The sequence below is a fragment of the Falco rusticolus genome, chromosome 5 (assembly GCF_015220075.1).
Source record: "Falco rusticolus isolate bFalRus1 chromosome 5, bFalRus1.pri, whole genome shotgun sequence".
Lineage (NCBI taxonomy): Eukaryota > Metazoa > Chordata > Aves > Falconiformes > Falconidae > Falco > Falco rusticolus.
In genome coordinates, this window is record NC_051191.1 from 71,922,280 (window position 1) to 71,943,653 (window position 21,374).

General features: G+C 36.4%; 1 protein-coding gene across 22 annotated transcripts in view; it reads left to right on the plus strand.

Annotated features, from left to right (window-relative positions):
• PLEKHA5 (pleckstrin homology domain containing A5) overlaps positions 1-21,374 on the plus strand; it is a 170,204-nt gene that overhangs the window by 122,600 nt on the left and 26,230 nt on the right. For 8 of the 22 annotated variants that reach the window (XM_037388774.1, XM_037388771.1, XM_037388770.1 and 5 more), the window contains 5 exons: positions 3,550-4,018; positions 5,563-5,646; positions 8,339-8,458; positions 9,156-9,209; positions 15,639-15,719. In XM_037388774.1, the coding sequence (XP_037244671.1) occupies positions 3,550-4,018; positions 5,563-5,646; positions 8,339-8,458; positions 9,156-9,209; positions 15,639-15,719 (808 nt within the window). The remainder of the gene's footprint in view (positions 1-3,549; positions 4,019-5,562; positions 5,647-8,338; positions 8,459-9,155; positions 9,210-15,638; positions 15,720-21,374) is intronic. The other 14 variants (XM_037388791.1, XM_037388772.1, XM_037388788.1 and 11 more) reach the window with 4 other exon arrangements.

Genomic DNA, 21,374 nt, shown 5'->3' on the forward strand with positions numbered 1-21,374 from the left:
TAAAATTTGCAAGCAAAAAGTAGAAATCTGAATACCTGTGGCATTTTTCACTTGTGAGCAAGCATAAAACCCCTAAAACTGGTTTCATTGGGGGAATCAAATAGAGGGAAGTACGGTTAACAATATGTTGCTAATAAACAATATTTTGTTCTTGACTATTAGAGAATGCCTCTTGTTTAAATAAGGGTAGCATTGATAGCACAAAGGGTATGCTTTCAAATGCAGTTCTACGTAAAAGTTGCAAACTGGAAAAGATTTGGCCTTGAGCTATCTTTTTTGCTTTGTGTGGAAGTGACCTTGAATAATGATCCAAATTTCTAATGTATAGTGATGTCTTTAGAACGTGATTTCATTTACATTTTATTTTTGTTCAGATTGCCAGTTTCTGGCTGGGGACAGAAATTTAAGTAGAATTGAAGTTGGTGAATGAGAGTAGAAAGCAGCTCCCCTTTATGTTACATAAGCTTAAGGCTGGGGTGAGAGGCTAGTAAGGCTCTTTGTAGTAAGACCTGATCAACTCATAACTTGGATTTTTGAGAAAAGTAGTCTTCGCTTAGTGGGGTAAGGTTGCTGACTCCTAACAAAGATGCTCTCCATTGCATCAGTCTCTGATGTTTCAGAGAAATCATGAAGGATCAAACTGAGTGTCTCTGGTATGCCAGACTGGAAAAAAATTTAAAATAGTAAAATGTACACAGGTTCAGATGTATAAAGTATGTATAAAGTAGGAGCTATTAGCTGTCCTCAGTATGGAATGAAAAGGGCTCACTGTTAAATTATTTTTTTGGAGGAACAGACTGACCCCCTTAGTAGTTTGATTGCCTGAGAAATTTATGAGAATGGTGGCAGTTTTTTAATTCTTGAATCTATTATCTGCCATTTCTGTGGATCTAGACATCTAGTTTTGAGAGAGCCATATGATTAAAGACAACTGATGCTTTTTGGGGGGACAGGGGGACCAACAATTTTTTTAAAATGGAAAATAAATGTTTTTTTTTAAATGAAAAACAAAAACATTCCACTTTGGTATCATTTTATTGAATTAATTTTGCACAAGTCAGTTATAAGTACATGTCTTCACCAAAGTGGTTCTCTTGAGTGGTCTTTCTTAAATGTGAAAAAATACAGTGTGGTTGCATAGTACTAAGTGATGGTTTTGTTGTTCTTAACCCATGATTTGAGCCTCTGTCTCCCTGTCTTGCCTATAGAAGCCTCATCCTATATATTAAACACCTGCTGCACACATAGCACCAGGTTTATGTCTTTACTCTGCCACCGTTTGCTTGATTCACACAAGGAAGTTCTATATTCTGGGCCAGCTGGTGTTTGCATTCTTTAGGATGAAGAATTATTTTGAGGTTTTGATCTGAGGGTATTTCATAACATAGCGGAGCTGAGCCCCTGAAGGCTTAGCAGCAAAGTTGCTTTCCCAAATAATCCAACTTGGACACCAGAACCAGGATTGCTACCCAACAGTAATCCTAGAGACAAGCTCTGGAGTCTATAAACTCATGTGGAAGCCGCCTTTTCATATGGGAACATTTGTACGATGACAGTTGCAGAAGGATTTTGAAGCCTTGCAGTATGCGTGACTGCTTGACCAGCTGCAGCGATCTCCCCTTGCATGCAAGGCAATAGGTGCAGTACTGTCGAGAGTTATTTTTTGGATTTGACTGGAATGACGTTATTGCAAGTATCAACAGAACACTGGTGAATCTGCTCCGATTTTATCAAATGGTGTAAAGCAAGGCTTAATATTGAGGCTGTTGGGGTTTTTAGTTTTCATGGTTTACCAATACAAGATGCATATTTTGTCTTCCTAAATGTTTTAGAATGCAAGTACTTGCGTGCAGACTTTAAATTGCTGTATTTACAGAGAACTTCAAGTTGTCCGGGTTATTTAAAGGAGCCAACAGGATTACACTGCCCATTCCATTAACAAAATGGGAGAGGAGCTTTAGTGAGTGAGGTGTATCGAGCTGCCAAATATCTTCATGAAAAAAATACCAGTCTTCACCATAGCTGTTTGTGAATAGCTAAAATGATGTTTTGAAATTTAGAATTTGAACCAACAGTGTCTTGATGGTTTGGGTTTGTTTTAAATATAGAGATGGGAAAAAGCCCATATCATTAATGGTATGTTATATGAAGAAATTGACAAGTATTTAAGCAGGTTTTGCAGCAAAAGGATAGGATTTAGAATCCATTTCCTTTTTTTTGTTGTTTTTTTTTGTTGTTGTTCTTAGACTGGAAAGCTGTCCAATCTACAAAATGGGGACAATACTTTATTAATTCTTGGAAAGCTTCAGAAACTGTAGCAGATTTTGTATGTAAAGCTCTTTATAGCAGTTTTCATCTCCAAAATGTTACAGGTGATCATAAATACTCAGCTTAACTATTTTCAGTGAAAAGTGGGGTTTACAATCATCAATTTCTCTGATAGTTATTCCATATGGATCTAACATGCATAATGCTGGTTTATCTTGTCATTTGCCCTGCATCATTTCTTTAATGCTTTTGTGGCACTGAAGTTACTAAAAACCATCTTGGAATCCTGGTGCCTGGTGGTGGCCGTTCGATTTAGTCTGGGGTGTAGCTGGAAGCCGCTGCCCTCTGATGGCTGAATCGTGTCCAGTCTGAGATCAGTTCTGTTGTCTCTGGGCAAGCATCTATCATACACGTGATCAGTAGCAAAAGCCTTTCAGAGATGCTTATCTGAATTTTACATAAGGGTTGAATGGGTCTATGTTTATGACCTAGATTTTGTCCTCTGAAAAAAAAAAACCCACAATTAGTGCTTTGTCATAGTTAAGCATGCGTCAATAATCAGCATGGAAAATTTTGCATAATGCTGAAAGCTGCTAAATGACTGTAGCACCCCAGAAATTTCATGTGGCAACAAATTAAAGAATATGCCTTTGAATTCGTATCTGAGTTGAAAAGCAATATAATAATATTATCAAACAAGGAAATATTTTGCTGTTTCTTTTACTTGAATAGCTGATGTGGAATGGCTTGACCTTGGCAATTGCAAAATATTATTTCATTAGACAACTACTGCTATTTTACCTTGGTCTGCTGTTAAAAAAAAATGACATTATTTTTTTTAACATAGTAATTGATCAAGATTTTCTTAGGGAAGGAGGAGAATTCTTTCACTTTTTCAAAAGAGAACATTTTAAATGGGCTCATATGGAAGCAGTATAGAACTTCAGAGCTTTCAAAAGCTGGACCTATTCAGCACATAGACAAGTACAAGATTTGATCTAAACTTGACACTACAGACTGTTGAAAAGATGAAATATGGATTATATAATCAAGCAGCTTAATCAGAGAGAATCCAGTTTCAGCTGCTACAGTGCGTTCAATCAGTAGAGTTGATTCTTTAATTGTCATCTTGATTTTGTTGCATGTTTTTAAAATAACATTTGTAGAATTAAAAAAATATGTAAAAGTAAGCTAGTTAGATAAACCTAACAAATATTGAAAAACTTTATATTGCCATAATATTAATGCTGTCCACTAATAAAAAGAAAATTTGTCTTTCAGCATAATCTCGTATCAGACCTTGCCAAGAAACATGCCAAGCCATCGACCTCAAGTTTTACCTCGGTACCCAGAAGGCTACAGAACACTACCGAGAAACAGCAAAGCACGGCCTGAGAGCCTCTGCAGCGTGACACCGTCAGGTTATGACAGAGCCGTAGGACCGGTAATAGCTGAAGAAAAACGAAGATCAATGCGTGATGACACAATGTGGCAGCTTTATGAATGGCAGCAGCGTCAGTTTTACAATAAGCAAACAACTCTTACTAGACACAGTACTTTAAGTAGCCCAAAAACTATGATTAATATTTCTGATCAGACAATGCATTCGATTCCCACCTCGCCTTCTCATGGTTCAATAGCTGGTTTCCAAGGATATTCCCCACAGCGGACCTACAGATCAGAAGTGTCTTCACCAGTGCAAAGGGGAGATATAACTATTGATCGCAGGCACAGGACACATCACACTAAGGTAAAAATACTTACTTTAATAATTAAAAATCTTATTTACAAGGATTTTTAGTGGAAAGTATACAGTTACTGTAAAACTCCTGTTACCTTGTAGTGTAATTTATTATAATGATGATTAACTTTCATCACTCTTCATGGAGAAAGGCTTGATTTTTCAAAAGCATTTAAAAATCTAAAGGTATTAAAAAGGTATTTTTCTAATACAGTAGGTTAAAACACGTTATCCTAACGTTACTGTCCGTGATACTATGTTTCTCTAAAGGAAAGGAGTCAGCAGGCAAATTATGCCAAATAGTCTGTAGTACGTGCAGAAATCTTTCTCTTTTCTAGCTTTTTTAGTTGGAAGTCTTACAAGGACTGAAAATCCCAGATTTCTTTACACGTGCTGTTTTCTGTTCTTTGGCCACAAGTCTGGCTGCCTTGGGTTCCAGTAGAAAATTGAGTGTGATTGTTTCTTTTGATGCCTTTGAGTTATTGGGGACATTACTAAACATCAGAATCTATTTGCACGCAACCTTAGCATAACTCGTGTCTTTGGTCTTCATCAGTGAGAGGGAGACACAAATTGTAAACCTGGGAGCCAGATGTGGCTCGGCTGTACCCATCATGCTTGTGTTATGCATGCTTTTTAATACATTGGAGATAATTACGTAGAAATTACCCTTTCAGTTGGATGTAAAACTAGAGTTTGCATAAAATGCTCCTGAACATTTTTCCTAAATCTTTATCTCTAGTGTCTTTATGTTTCTTGATTCAGGGAAAAAATCTTCAACTACATCTTAAAGCAGTTTAAACAACTTAGAGTTGATTACTGAGTCTTGCTTTTGGAAGCTGTTAGGTCCCTATCAAAGAAGTCATTTTGTTTTGACATCCTTTCTCTCAACTGCACTGGAAATTTACTAATTGGTGCTTCTCACACATCTGAGAAATGTCACTGGGGGTCAGTGCTGCAAAGTGTGTCCTTACTTGTCCTTTCAGCCATGTTTTGGTAATTATTTTTTCCCTTGTGAAACACTTTATGCTAGTATTTAATTTCATATTCAGTATCTTTTATACAAGACTCCTGTTTCCCTTTTGTTTTTCATGCTACTTGGGTACATAACTAGCTTTTGCCACTAAGTTAAAAACACAGACCTGGTTTTAAGTGATGGATAATTAGGAGACTGGCTATTGACAATCAGTAGGGTAGATTTAAGATTTAAACCCCATCTATATAGAGATCTTGGGTTTTTAAACAGCTTTCAGTGATGGGTGAAAAACTAAAATTGTTGTTTACATGGGCTATCAGTAGGGTAACAACTGTGACCGAGGACTTTTAATTAATGAATGATGAAAGGTGGGGTATTTCTAAAGTTTAGAGGTGGGCTACTCGAGTGTCCTAGATGGTAGATCAGCAGGGAGCATGACTGGCCAAAGCTGGCATGAATCATAGCAAATTTGTCATGAGCGTGGAGTTGGCTTGACTTTTTTTTTTTTTTTAGCATTTAATAGTTTTGAGTCTTTAGAGAACTGTGGATCATACTGTGCTATTTTGTTTTTGTACAGCATGTTTTTGTGCCCGACAGAAGGTCAATGCCAGCAGGTCTGAGTTTACAGCCTGTTACTCCTCAGAGCCTCCAAGGCAAAACAGTGAGTTGGATTTTTATTTGGTACATCAGGGGTTTTTTTAAGAATAATTCTTTAAGTATGAAGAGGCAACACTAAAATTTTATTCTATTCAAAGCTTGCATCTGACAGCAATTTAATTTAAGTAGCTTTATCTTAATTATCAGGGGTTTTTAAAGCAAAGCAATACTTTGTGGTTCCATTAAATTCTGAGAATATTGTGTGGCCACTGAATCCAGATTTTCTTTGAGAAATACAGGTATTTTTTTAATCATCTTTGATACATTACCGAAATCCCTGGGAAAGGGTAGAATGCATCACAGCACACTTACTTCTCCATTACTTAGAAAATCCTAGAAGTAAAGTTTACCTTTTTTTGAAATCTTAAGGATACTAAAATTGCATTTGGTAAAATTTTGTCTTTTCTGACATCTGCTAGTTTACTGTGGTAGAGCTGAAATTCTCATTGAAGGTATTTAATCAAAGTAGTAACAGTGAATACTGTCCACCTTCCCAACTGAAATGCAACTCTTAGCCAAAAACTAAGAGACTGTCCTAAATTTGTTATTTCTTTACCAGGTTTTGTCTCCTTTCCATAATCTTTCTCTATCCATCTGAAATTACTGTTTGAGAGAGTTATGAATCAAGAATACAGATTTTGAATCACACTGTGGGCAACAGCTCCCCAGTAAATCCTTCCATTGCCTCAACCCCTGTTTCTTGCACTTCCCAGCATGAATCCCTGGCACCTTCGGAAATTTATGGGTTGGCCTTTGGCAGCTGGCGCCTTATCTCTGCACCCTGTTTTCTGCAGATGTTTCTTTGGGTTCACAGCCCCCTGAGCTCTCCTGGGCTCTGCTGCTGGAGCTGGGCTAGGGGGCAAGGAGGTCCAAGCTTCTGACCGTAGAAACCAGAAGTCCTGCCCTCAGCATAAGCGTTGCAGGGGCCAGAGGAGGAAACCTGTAGGTAGCTCTTTAAACAAAATTTTGTGTTACAAGAATCCCAAGAGTTATGTCGAAAGCACAGCATTTACAGCAATGTAAAAAATGTTTGCAACACTATGAATATCTGGAGAGGAGTAAGGTTTACTGTTCAATGGGCTCCTCTGGAAAAAAGTTGGCTTACAAACACTGGATTTAAGTACCATTAAATAGCTTATTCCTAATGCACTAAAATTGGGCTTTTGTAGAACGCACCATGAAGAATTTTGATCTTGAAAAAGTGATTCACTGTTCCTTTTGCTTGAAGATGCTACTTTCAGTTATCTTTCTTCTAAAAATAAGTTTTGTTCTGCTTTGCAATGATGCTAACTTTCAGACTGAAAGCATTGTCACCAGGTTTTGGAGAGAACTGGAAAATGTCTTGCATAGCAGTCTAGATTTACACTTAGTCTCTGCAATTAAGTATCTTAAATCCAAGTATTGAAAGAGGACCTTGCAATAAGAGCAAGACTGACCGTTAGACAATTTGGCTTTGGTGTTGGTTTTCCCTCAAAGCAAATGGTTTCGGCAGGTGACGCTATGTGGCAATCCCTTGCTCCCTCTTGTGGGTTGCTTCGGTGCGAGCTCACACCAGTGCCAGCGCTACGCTTGTTCTTCTTTATTCTGGGAAACTGGTATTCATTTTTCAGTGGTTTAATACGTGGGTCTCTGGAGCTTTTTTTTCTTTCCTTCTTTGCTTTGGGAAAATTCTGTGACTGCAGGAGAGAGCGAGCAGGGGCTTAGGGTCTGATTTGGGTTTGGGGTATTTTTTAATTCAGAACTTGTGAGAAAATCAAAATGCTGGATGAACATTTAGCCTCTTATAAGATTGACTTCTGGAGAAGTGTAAGAAACAGAAGCAAACAGAAACATCAAAAAAATACTTATGAGTTAAGTGTTTTGTTTTCTTTGAAGCATTGGTAGTAGAAGTGGTTCCCAGGAATGGTTCAGGTAGAATTTCCCAAATTGACCTAAACTGATCTGTGTGTCAGGGTTACCTGACAAATACCCATTTGAGCGTGACTTTATTTCCATTATATATGTAGTCTTGGGGTTTAAATACTATTCTTCATCCCTTCCTAAGGATGTATTGTACATCTTAGTCATAAAAGTAAAGCAATAAATGAACTGGTAGCCTCAGACCTGTGGAAGGTGGGATGGAAAATTATTTTTGTCTTGCTTGTGTAGTTTTGTTTTGTGAAAGGGGATCGGTTCTGATGTAGTTCAGTTATCATGGGGTTTTAATTATTTTTACTCTTAATTTTGATGCAAACTTGAATAATTATTTTAGAAACTAAATATTCTTGAGGGCATTTTTTGATTGTGTCACCAAGCTCACATGGCTGTCCATGTACAGGTAATGACACCCTAAGGGCTGGAATTACCTCCCCCCTTCACTTAAGTCAATATCATCAATTTGATACGCATGTCAGGAAAAGTTTTGAGGGCTGCACAGACTTTCTTCTGCAAAATCCTCACTTATTTTTGTCCTTTATACAGAATGTTCCACTGTTTTGGCATTTGCAGTATCAATTGTTTTGACTAGTTAAAAGTTAACCCTTTGTTATATATTTGAAAGTGGACAATTTTGGGGAAAATGGTATATCTTTTGTTGTATCACTGTTAGAAAGTCTTTGTAAGAAAGATACTAAGAACTCTAATTTTAATTAAGTTTTGTTTAGGATACCAATTAACCCTTTTTCTACTCTTTGGCTTGTCACACTGCACTCCTTCAGCCAGAGGAGCTCACGCTGCTGCTAATAAAGCTGAGACGGCAGCAAGCTGAACTGAGTAGTATCCGGGAACACACACTAGCACAGCTCATGCAACTAAAACTTGAGGCCAGCAGCCCAAAGGTCAGCTATAAAGCAATGTGTGTCATGTACCATTCTCACTAACTTGTAGTCATTCATTACTCACAGTTCGGGTTGTACCGTTAGTGCAAAATTTTCTGACTATTGTGGGAGTAGAATAGAGTAACATTGGTTCTTGTGTATGTGATGTTCTGCTATTAACCCTTTGAGGTTTCACTCATAGCTTTTTTTAAATTAGTGGAGTCAAAATTACATAGGAATATTTTCAATATATTGTTAAGTTTGAAATTAAAGGGGTTTAACCTTTTGGCATTATAAGCAAAATTAGTAGTGACCATGAGACTAACTTATTGATTCTACTGCCTGGTATCAGATACAATCTTATTTGTAGTCTGTGTATGAAAATCAGGACATGTTTAAAACACAGATTTATCAAAGGGTTTATAGTTGTCTGTGTAGTAGACATTTACATCAGCTTACTGTATTTTATATGTAAAACCAAAATGTAATGTGGTAGTTTGTAGTCTGATTCATGGCAAACTTTCATCGTTTCTGTTTCGGGATCAGTACTTGTTAAGAGTTCAACAAAACCAAAAAAAGGCAGATAAAAGCGGCATTATATTTCTACGTAAAACAGAAAGATCACTGTCTAGTTTACATCTTAAAGCTCTTTTCATGCATTCTGCACCTTCTGTCCCTTTCCTTTCCACCACCCCCCACCCTGACTGCTGCCTGCTAGAATGAGATTCTTTCACATCACCTTCAAAGGAATGCCATATATTTGGATCATCAGGTGGGATTTGCAATTTTCTTGCGTGTTTACATTTCTTAATGCTTTTTGCCTGCTTCTATCAAGCTGGAAATATTTGGGGAGAAGGATTTTCAGTGCTTTTTATAAAGTTAGATATTTAGTACATGACCTTTTTAAGTAGCACAGAATATCATAATCGATTACAGATTTGACATGTAATGGAAAAAATAACCCTCAATTTAAACGTCATCAGAATACAATAGCCATTTACCAATTACTTTTTCTGTTCTTCATTTCCTCCTTATAATAACACTGTGGCGTTTTACCATCTTTAACCAAAGTTGTACTGTATTTATTTCCAAGCTCATATGACACACATGCAATTTATAGAAGATTAGTACTTCTGATAATTTTAGTTTTCTGGATTAAGAAGAGTTAGATGTTTCTACAGGATGTGAAATGAAAGGGAGGTAAAACATGAAAAATATTTCAAATAAAAGCATAGCTCGATACTTCCCTTTTACTCAGTTATTTCTTAAATACTTATAGAAGAATAATATTTTACTTCTTCACGATTTCTTATAACTTACTGAATGCGGGTGCAATTCTGTCTTCACTAACATAATTGATAGCCAGTGAAGAACGGTGATACCACATACCTCTTTTTGTAGCTCTGTTGCATGATCAAGTGGGACTTCCGTACAAGTTGTGTGTGAGGTTTTTAAATGGGAAGTTTTTGCTAGCACTTATAAAAGGTAGTTGTAAGTTCTTAGAAGAAATATAAGCAAATAGAAGTCCATTAGTTAAAAATATAAAATTTGCTAAGCTTTTTCTTTTTCTAACATTCTTTCTTCTGATTAAATTTTTCAGCCTTAGACTTAAAGTGTTCTTGGAGCTTTTATGTCCTACATGTTCCTGTAATAGGATTTCAATGAGTTAAGAACCACACATGCACGTAGAGACATAAACACACACACATACATGTGCTTGGTTCATCCAGTGACTTTATTTTCCTGTTATCTTTGAGGCATAAGGTGTGTCTTGTGACCAATTCAGTTAGTTGTCAGTGTGACATCTCTGCCTTGTCTTAAAGAGCACCAGGAGGCCCAAAACATTGGGGAAAAACTGCTTGCTAAATTAGGCCAAAATATTTCATCCAACTCAAATATTTCCAGTTTATAATGTTTTGGAATAAGGGAGTAATTCTGTCTTCAACAATGTAATTTATTGCCAAGAAAGTATAACTGTACATGTGAAGTGTAAAACTGTGTACTAGGCTGTTGCTTGATGAGCCAAGCTTGTGAGTGTATATATATATATATATATAAAATATATATATATTAGACAGAATTAAATGGAGAGAATTGCCTACGTATAACATGTGAAGTGGTAAGGAGGGCAGGTTTTTTCGTTTGCATCAGATAAAATTTAGAATTGCAATGTGATGTGATAAACATTGATTTAGGGAAAGGTCTGATTCTTGTAAATGTGCCATAATTACCCCTACCAGAGATACAAGAAATCACTGCACTTACAGTAAGAAATCATTATGAAGTCTAAAATGTATTACCTTAATCACTAATCATGGAAGAGCAGGTTGGAATACTTGTCCCAGTTTCGGATCAGTTTTCTTTTTTCCCTTGTTCTAATATAATACTGCCACCTACCTGTATGAAATAAATCCCCCGGAGAGTCTTTTTGCTTTGAATACCACTGCTTCTAGGGTGATATCTCATTTATATCTCTTTATTACTTTGCCCATTATCAGCTTTCCTTTATGTTGGGAAAAAAAAAATAAAATCAAAGTTTCTTTTAGTCTGAGTGAGGCCTTTCTTCCTTGTTACCTGCATCTGTAACCAGCTTGCATAATCATTTTCCCTCTTTGAATTTTAAATGTCTGGTGTACTTAAATTAGGTAATTCCACTCCTGCTTTGCCTAGAATACATGGTGGAACTCCAGTCCCATTGTCTTCGGCTTTCACCTCTTTGGTCACAAAGAATTCAGTACTGTATATAACAATAATCCGTAATTACTATTTGTACTGAGGCTGCACAAGTGAATTTTCAGGCAGACTAAAGTTCATGTGTAGGGAGGGTAAATTCTGGGCTGTTGCAGTAAGTTGTCTACTGGTTAGGTGGCTTTCTTATCAAGGCTCAAGAATATCCCATAGCCTTTTTAAATCATACTTCATTTTATATTGCTGTTTCCTTTTGAGATGCTTAGAAATTCTTCTGTTATGCTTTTTGACATTTTTATATTTTTGTTGTTGTTGTTGGAGTTCAGAGAGATAGGGAAAAAAAGACTGAAGAGACTGACACAGATATATCCAGCCACATGATTTCTTTGATGACTTATGTCCAAAAAGAATGATTGCCCAGCATTTACGTTGTGAGTTACTCTGCTGGCTCAAGGTTTATAGAGAGGTAGGAGAGAGACTCATCTGCCTTTTAGAAGGTACTTCTTTGGACATAGCTAGCAACCCTAGGCAATGATGACTTGTTTGCCAGGGTGGGACATGTTATGAAGGCACATGTAATCTCAGTCTTATGCATTATCAAATTTTAAGGGATCACTTACTGCATATTACTAAATCCAAGCCAGCAGTTTCCTTAATGTATTTGTACCCAGTAGTTACAATAACAGTAATAAAAAATAGGAACTCAAATAAAAGCTAGACATGCTTTTTATCCCTTTGTAAATAAAGCCGTGGCAGAAAGTGCGACTTGAATCAGTCTGTTGATACAGAGAATTCCAGCAAACCAGTCTTTTAGTATACTTCTGCATTTTATGTTGATAGTAAAACTTTTCTTTACAGAAAAACTCTTTTTCTACTGAGCTCAAACTATCTATGTAAAACTCTCCATGCGTGTTTTCATAATTTATTTCAGCATATCCCAAGTTGGTTTGACACAGTAGAAGCTCTACTAAATTAAATTTAGTCTTTTTTATCCCTGTTTTTTGAAATGGCTATTTATGTAAATAGTGTAGGTGTTAAGTAGTTCATACACTTCTGTAGGTATTTTCATTTTTAGTTTCTTTCACTTTTCAAAGGGTGCATAAAAATAAACAGAACTTGAACAAGAAGTTGTCAAATAAAGGAGTGAAGGTCCCATAGCCAACATACATACTGTCTTGGTGGTTTGCTTTTGTTTTCTCCTCTTTACTACCCTCTTTCTTAGATGCCGAAGGTAGTAAATTAAGAGAGGCTGGAATAGTACAAGGGGGTTTGGATAGACCTGACATATATTCTGTATTATATTTGATATCTTGTGTTTCAGCCTAAAATTCTATATCCTATACTAGCACCATATAGGATACTACTTTACTTGTATTTTTCAGGTTATCTGGAAAAGGTAGAGGGAGCTGACCCAGCCACCCTGTTGTTCTTTCTGCTGCTTTTTTTTTCTTTCCCTTTTTCCTCCCCAGAGGAAGAAGGGAGGCTCAAAACCAGGGGCTCTGTAGGGTGAAAAAAAAAGAGTATGCTGGAGGCAGCATTGCTGTACAAAGAAGGCAGTGAGGAAAAGTGCTTCCTTCTTTCTTTGGACAGAAAATGAAAGAGGAAAGATGGGAGAAAAGCTTGGTCGGGTCCTATTGCCACTGCTTTTGCCATCAGGAAGCTTGATAGGAAATGGATAAAACTGCCAACCTCAGCTCAGTCTTTTGTCACCCATAACATATACGGTCTTATCTCGTCAGTGAGGTCAGCTCTGCCGATGGGGAGCCGCTCTTCCAGCTGATTGCTGCCACCAGAACAGCACACACTGAAATGTCATCTGTGTAGGGTGTTATCAAACACGGAAGCGAATATAGGAAAAGGAAGGAAGGGGAGATTTGTTGATAGATTGGCTTTACAGTTTAAAACACAAACTACCCACTCAGATGCTCACTCATAAATAATGTGGCTGTTCATATAGATCATATATCCAGGAGGTGTTTTTTTCGTTTTTTACAACTGGAAAATGGTTTTATATACTACATCACTCAAGAAAAAAAACAAAGATAAAGCATCACTTCTGGGGAGGAAGAATTATTTACTGGAAGTAGAAAGCGATAAAGCCAAGACTGATTAATTTTATTTGGTTTTACTGCTGTGTTGCTGTGTGGCATCAGGCAGTACACACTTTAATTTGCTTATGATTTAATTTGCTTATGAAAATATTAATTCCATACCAAACAAATACTATTTGTTTTCTGAAGTGAGAGAAAATCAAGGCTTATTTCTGTTATGAGCAAGCAAATATTTTTCCTTGAGCTATTTGTTCAATGTGAATAGTGTCCAACTTCAGTGTGGGACTAGCCTCATGATAATGCTTTAAGAACACAAAACAGGTATCCTCTTTGCCTTTTAAAGCATGGCACTTGCCGTTGTGTCCCGTGTAACTGGTTTACTTTGCTAGTTCTTCAGTACGCATTGCCTTGCGTGTGCGCTAGCTTCAGTTAATGGAAGGTTTGTGACATGTGCTCCCTCAAGAATTTAACTTCTCAACAGTCAGTGGTTTTTTTAGAAACAGTATTTCCTAAAGGGAGGAAAAAAGCTTGCTATATTTGACTGCTACGAAGGCTCTTTGGTTGGCATTACTATACCAGTTCTGTGGGTTTTCATCTTTGTTCCATAAGGGCTTAAGGAGCTGGAGCTTTTCTGAATATAACTGGCCTTTGCAAACAGTGTTAGATAAGCACAGTTAAGCACTAATGGTAGTAAAAATATTGGAGAAAGTCCTATAAATCAAAGTTGGACCTCATGGGGGACAAAGTGTTATTTCAGAACATCTTCTGAGCAAATCCACTTCACCACTTTGCTTCTTTTCTAATCTGGATGAAAATAATCTTTGAACAGTTCCACAGAAATTAATTCCAGCATCGCCTGTTATCGGTCAGAAAGTAAAATTTTGAAATACTGTAAGAAAGAAATAGCCAAAGAGCCTGAAGCTCTTAAAGTCCTCCTAATAAAAATGCATCTAAACCCGTGTACTTCCAGTAAAATATTTCAGCCTCAGAGCATAATTTACAAATATTTCAGTTGGCTGTAGTTTGGTTGCTTGGCTTTGGACCTTATTGTTGATCTTACTATTGAGACATCTTTTGGTATCACCTAGTGCACCCACTCTCTGAAAAAAAAAAATGATGTAAAGGGAGAACAACTTCTTGTGTCAGTTCTAGTTTTTTGTTTATGTGTACTGTAGATGATGGAGCAAGTGGGAAGGGTTGCTTGTTTGAGGTTTTTTTCCTGCCTTGAACAAACAGCATCATAAGCTTGCCTTCTTAAGTTACAATACTCTTCATTGGGTGATTAACTTATCAGCTGATTATACTTTAGTATGTATAAAACAACAACAACAACAAAAAGGTCATCTGTCTACAAGAAAAATGTGTTTCCCATGAGGAGGAAAAAAAAAATACTTCTCCAAACGTACAAGTTAGTGTTTTTTCCTAAATAATTAGGAGTAAGACATTCCAAAAGGCATAAAAAATTCAGGCTTTTTGTTGCATTTCAATCTGTGAAACAAAGCCTTGCTATGCAAATTCATGGTGAGTGCATATATATGTGTAAAGACAGAGTGAAAGATCATAAATATTTATACACACACTTCCTTCCTGTCTGACCATACTTGAAACAAGTGTTGCTAAGGTTTCCTAAAGTTTCAAATGAAAATACAGGGGGGATTGTGCATTAAGTGACTTTTAGTTTCTTTTGGAGAGAAAAACGTATCTGTTTTAATAATTTTTTCCCTTACTTTTAGGAAAGTTTCCTTTTTAAAACCCCAAATACCATACTGTTTTCTGTGCTGCATACTTTTTTGAAATCCTAAATGTATGCAATTTTTATTTTAATCATCAAAGTATCTGGTTTTGACATTTACACACATATCAATAAATGATTATCATTATAGAAAATGTCTGACTAGTTCTGAAATATTTTCACACCCATATATGGGGGTGGATAAATATGGTGACTAATGATTCAAAGTTCCTAAGTGTATAAATCAGCGTAGTATATAAAGACATTTTTTGATACGTGAACATGAGCCTAAACCTTGCTTCAGTGTTCAGAGGCTGGGAATGCTTATATTTTTAATGTACATCGAGTTATTAAATCTATAATTTAAAAGGTTTTCTGATAAAGGTTTGAGTGTTCCTATTGCATAATCCGATAATACTTTTCATTTCAATATTTTGCAAAGCTGGGGTTATTTGAAACATTTTTATTTTTAAAAGAGGAGAGTACCGGTGAATAACTATTACTTTTTGGTTTTGAGCATTTATGTGGTTTTGATACATTTGTTTGATATTAAAGTTTTCAGATGTTGATATTACTGAATGATGGAATATGTAAAAAGCATGGGATAAAATGTAATCTACTGCATTATTAGAAAAAATTAAAGTAGAGGCTATATTTTACAGTGTCGTCTTTCAAATCTAGCCATGCTGTAAACTGATGTTTGCTGTATGCTCCTCCTGATTTGAAATAGATGAAAGAGAATGAACCTTTAATCACCATGGTTCACACTATGATTGAGAACTCGGCGCTAAGACCGCAACTGTACCAGCAAGTAAGGTCTTGGATAGTGAATGAAATTGCTTTATCATCTGCGAAAATTTTCCTTAGTGACAGTTTTGGTTGTTCCTCAGATTTATTCATAACATTGGTGTTTCTCTTATTTGCTTTGGAAAACCACAAGTCATCCATGCTTTATAAAATGCTGCAATATCGTTAGCATGGCTTTTGCTGCGTTTTTGTTGTTAAGTATTAAATGTACACTTTTGAATTACTCTTTCTGTCTAGATGATTTAAGTAGTTGATGTTTTATGCAGGTGTCCAGTAAATTCATAAAATTTCCAATAAGCTTCCAACATTTGTCTTAGCATGATTCTCTGCAATTAGTGTTCAAAGGTGCTTCTTTCTTTTGACCACTACAAAAGCATGTGAGTGGCGTTTACCTGGTCATTTCTGGCAATTTTGTTTTGTTCTAGGAAGTGGATTTACAAGTTTTTGTTTGTACCTACCAAGCCTTTAGCCACTGGAGAAAGGAAGGATCAAAAATACTTTGATCTGGGGACTGTAAATCCAAAAGGCAGTGTCTGTTCATAAAGTCACAGCAGACTTAACCGTGCACACTTACAGAGTATCTAGCGATGGTTGTAAATGGTAAGATGGAAGAAGAATCAGAAATGTGAATGGAAATATTGTCTGTGAGTTGAGACCTGCATTAACTTATGAGCATGGCCAATACATATCTGTTGGCACTGCAGTCTTAGGGATACCGGTGCTTAATTGAGCAGCTGCTGTCACATCAGGGAATGTCTAAGAAGTTTCTAGCCTCAACTGCAACAAAGATGATGTTCTTCTGTAAAGGACTATGATAATTTTGCAGCAGGTGAGGTGTGCAATTCTGGCTGCTAGTCACAAGGGAGTATCTGACCTGTTCCCTTACGCTTGCAATTATGCCCTTGTGAACCAAAATGACATAAAAAGGTTGCACAGGTTGAAGGAAAGGAGATGTTCTGCCGTGTAAAACAGTAATGTGGTAGTGGTTAATGCTTTGCCCTGTTTCTAAAAAAGTCTGCCTTAATTTCATGTTTCATTTTTTCTGGACGTCAGCTTCACATAGTAGATTGATTGTGATCCAGAAAAGTTGTAAGAAAAATTTCAGCTTTCCAAAGGAGGTTGGGTTGTGAGTGACTTTGATTTCAGGATCATGCAATTTGTGCTCCTGTGTGTAAACTAGGAGCTTTAACTTGGAACCTGAAGGAGCTGTTTGGGAGAGGAATGGGAGAAGTAGGGTGCCCTCAAGCCCTAGATGAAATTGTGTTTTCTTTTCCACCCCCCCACCCCCAAGAAGCCTAGCTGTTACAATTTTTTGAAAGCAAATCAATTTTCTGTAATAGCGTATGTAAGACCAGTAAGTCAACATACCAAAACATGACCAAAGGTGCTTTGGAGGTGTCAGGGTAAACTAGCTCAGCTTCTAACACTCCTATAGACACACCTGCGGTATAGCTGTGGCTGGGCTCGTCTGCCCACTTATTTAAAGATACCAGAAAATTTCAGAGTGCTGTCTTGGCAAAGCACGCCATCAGCTAAGGTATTGCTACACAGCACTGCCTTCACCTTGCAGGCGTACCTGCTGCTTCCGATTTGACACTGGATAAGCACCTTTTTTGACATTCTTGTCAAAGAAACAATGAAACCAACAGGTCATGAAGACTGAATAACCTTTTGTCACTGGGGATGTGGTTTCTTCAGGTCAGAGTGTTTGTGACATGTTGGCAGGCTTGGGCAGAAGATTTGCACAAGCTGGAGAACAGCAAGACTTTCTGCTTTCATGGATGAAGTTTCCGATATGAAATACTGTGTCAACTGATTTCCAGGAAAAGAGAAAAATACACTAAAAATTTCCCTACCTAAATAGTCTTCTAAACTTTTGTAATTGAAAACTAACCAGTTTAAAATTCTGGGAACCTATTTGAAGTTTAAACAACGTACAATTATTTATTTTTTTTTTATTCCAATAAGAGAATATATATTTTTTGCTAGTCATCTTTCCCGATGCAGTTTTAAAACTATGTAAACAATTGGGAGAAGCCTCTGTGTAAGCAACTGAAACCCGTTTTGTTGTCAAGATGATAAACTAGTTTCTGATGACAGTAACTATTCCTGTGGGTACAAAGAAAGGATGTTTCTTTGCTTCAATTTATCCAGTTAAGTTTTATGACTGTGCTCATTTAGAGTTAAGCAAAGGAAAGCAAGAAAAGCTTGTAATTAATTAAAAATTAAGGTGTCTTCCTGTTCACTTGTACTTTAGTAAAATAGCTAAAATACATATTATTTCTAATGTGTAATTTATAACACATTTTTGTGATTTGTTACATCTTCACAGTTACTTAAATCACTTTGACTTACATCAGTCTACAGACTTTACTGTAAATTTGCAAGTATAAGCCAGGACAATGATTCCATATATAAAGACGAGAAAAATAGAGACTTTTTACAGCCTGGACCCACCCATTTCTACCTTGTTTATGTTATTATTTCTTTCTAATGCTAGGTGAGGAGAGTTAATCTTCTTTTCTAAAGCAGTATATGATGATTTTAAAAAGTAGAATTATCCTCAGTTCCTCTTATGTGTGTGAGTTCCCTAAAAAGGGAAAAACATCTGAGTGCAACAACTTAACACCAAGTCTTTGCTTGGATTATTATTCTTAATATATTTAAAATGTATTAAAATAGTCCTTGTTTTTTTGCTCCTGTAAGGATAGGGAGATCTTGTTTATGGCTATTAGTATTAATAGTATTATTATTGTTGCAGCTGCATGCATTTAAACTGTTGTGCATGGTAGATTTTGAGATTTGTAGGTAGAAATATTTTTCAGGTCGTGTTACAAACACAGGATGATTGCATTTGAGCTAAAAATCTTTTATTTCCAATTTGTATTTGCAATGTTATCTGTCATGTTATGCACAATTAGAAGAGAATCTTGCTTACTGTGGGGTAAATGCCCGTTTGCCCTGCTTCCTGATAGTAAGAAGTACTTCAAAAAAGAAAAAACAAAAAAAGCCTCTTGGAAGTCTGACTTTAACTTCGTGCTCCCCACAATATGTCTTAGATTGTCCTGTTTTAATTTCCTAAGTGCAGTATTTTGCAGAGGTGCTCAGTGTGCTCTCAGAGTGTGAAATTGCCTGCCATGTATTTGTTGAATCAAAATGGTTAGTGGAATCTGAAAATAGCTTATAAGGTAATGAAATAGTACTGTCACTGGAATGTTTTTAATCTTGACTGCTTAAATAGGTTTAACCCTTTATGTCTCAAGAGAGAGATTTGCCTAATCTGCATTTATTTGGAAAAAAATTTCCCTCTAAGGACATTTTATATTGTGTCCATTGTGGTAGATTTATCCACATCTGTGATTCATCTGGTACGGGCGTTTAATGGAGATGGGGACTGTACAGTAGCTAACAAATTGTTAAAACAAATTGTTTCTAACACAAAATGGAGATTCAATTAAGGTCACTTTAGCTTTTTACATGTAAGATACACGTTTGGCCAAGTTCTGTGTGTGTAGTTTGCATGTCAGGAATGGCAAGTTCTGTTTGTAGGTATCGAGGGTGTTGCTCCTGAATGTTTTGGAGCTGTGCAGTGTATTTCATCACATTAAGAGGGATGGATTTTTTTTGTAATCGAGTAGGCAAATGTCGGGGGAAAGCGTAGAAGCCATCAGCAAGTCATGTCGTTGGTTCAGTAGGTGGCACTCTTGATCTGAAATTACTGTCCTGGTAAAAGTATTTGTAGAAATGATTTGGTGAGAGAGGCATTTGTTGAACGTGACATAAAATACATTTTGATAACTTGATCGTTGGAGCTGTTATAATGCATTTTCCAGGGTTATGAGGTTGTTAACCTTTCTTGTAATGTTTAATTGCATTTTGTCTACTGCTATTCCTCTCATAATTCCAGTAGGATGCAATAGCATTCTGCACTTTTTGCCTTAAGCTGATATATAGATGTGCTGTGGAAAGAGAAGCTGCTGTTTAGTCGGAGACTGATTAAGTGTTTCATACTATTTTTAGAGGTTTTGTGCTCAGTCTACATAAAATGTTGAAGTAGAAAAGTTGAAATGAAGTGGCTCTCCAGCAGTGCCTATTGTGGGAAACTAGTACTGCTGACAAAAGCAAGAAGTTGGCAGCAATTTTAAGTGTGGAAGGATTTTAATAAGAAGAATTAGCACGTGTATAGTGTTCCTTGAAAATGTGGTTTTCTTCTCTGAATACATAAAATATGTTCCTTTTAGGAGGTAGGCAGGGATAAGGATGCTGAATTGGCAAGCTGTGTTAAACTCAGCTATAATTAAGGGTGAAATGCAAAAAATAAAAAGTTCTCTTTTTAAAAAAATGTGTAAAAAAAATACTGGCTTGAAAAAGTAACATGATATCTTTCCAGGCAAGCCATATAAAATGCTGAGCCATGTCTTGGGAAGTTGTATTTATCTAATAGGGTATAATCTTTGTTATGTAAAATCTTTATGTTGTGAAATATAACTAGATTTTCTCTCTAAGTTAAAGACATTTGGCCATGTTTATGAGTTGGTTTTTTTTAAATATTTCCATTCCTCATTTTTCTCTCATTGTGATAAAATCAACAGTTAAAAAACACAACTACAGTATTAGGAGTTTAAATGGATATCTTAATTTTTGTGACATTCATGAGGTGCAAAAGTGCTGTGGCTTTTTTCATATTCCAACACTCATTTTCATAAAATGTCCGTTTCAAAGAAAGTTCCTATGTGGTTTTAATACACTATACATACTTTTAAATTGTCACCAGGTGCATTTGCATGACGTATGTGGACATAATGTCTTGAAATGAAACACTTAAGTGTGTTGAAGATTTATTGTTTGTTTGGAATGCTTGTCTGATTAACCCTTCCCTAGCCCTTGTATTTATAATTGTCCTTTAAAATGGACTTGTGTTTTTATAGTCTTTCTTGCACTATTGAGTCATGATGACCTAATTATGACAGATAGATGAAAGGAAAGCATCTATGTTGGGCCTCAATGCACGCATGTTCTTAATTAAATAGAACACTAAGGCTGATAGCGTTATGCTAATCCTTGCTGTATAGGACATTAAGTAGTTACTCTGTGACAGTCCATTCTAAAATGGGAAGCTACCTTTTTTCATGTAAAATATTTTTAGATCTTGTTACTGGTCAGTTCAGAGTCTGAAAAAGTTAAGCACTTCATGTGGGGAGCTGTGTGAAAGTAGTTTGAGGATACCTTACATGCTAACTGGCATGGAGAGACAAGTTTGCCTAGATCCAAAGCTAAAGTAGAAGGGCTTACTTTTATGGCATTTCTGGTAATGCTGTTGGAGGGCAGGGAATCCATTTGGAAAAGCAGGTAGAAAGGTGTTTGGTGGCACTTATTGGGCATATGTCTAACAAGGTATTTTAGACGTATTTTGTATACTTTGGTCATTCTGTTCTGATTTCAGGTTCACATCAGAACATGCTCCTTGTGAATACACTTGACCTTAGTGGGCCTAGAGTGATTATTTCCAAGTGGAATGAGCCCCAGTATTTAGAATGTACATAAGAAACTTACATAACGATGTATAACTGTGTCTAGGTGTATTCTGGTAGCTTCATCTTTCTACATAATCCATGTTTGATTTAGCTGTGCATCTTTAAAAATCCGGTTTGCATTAGAA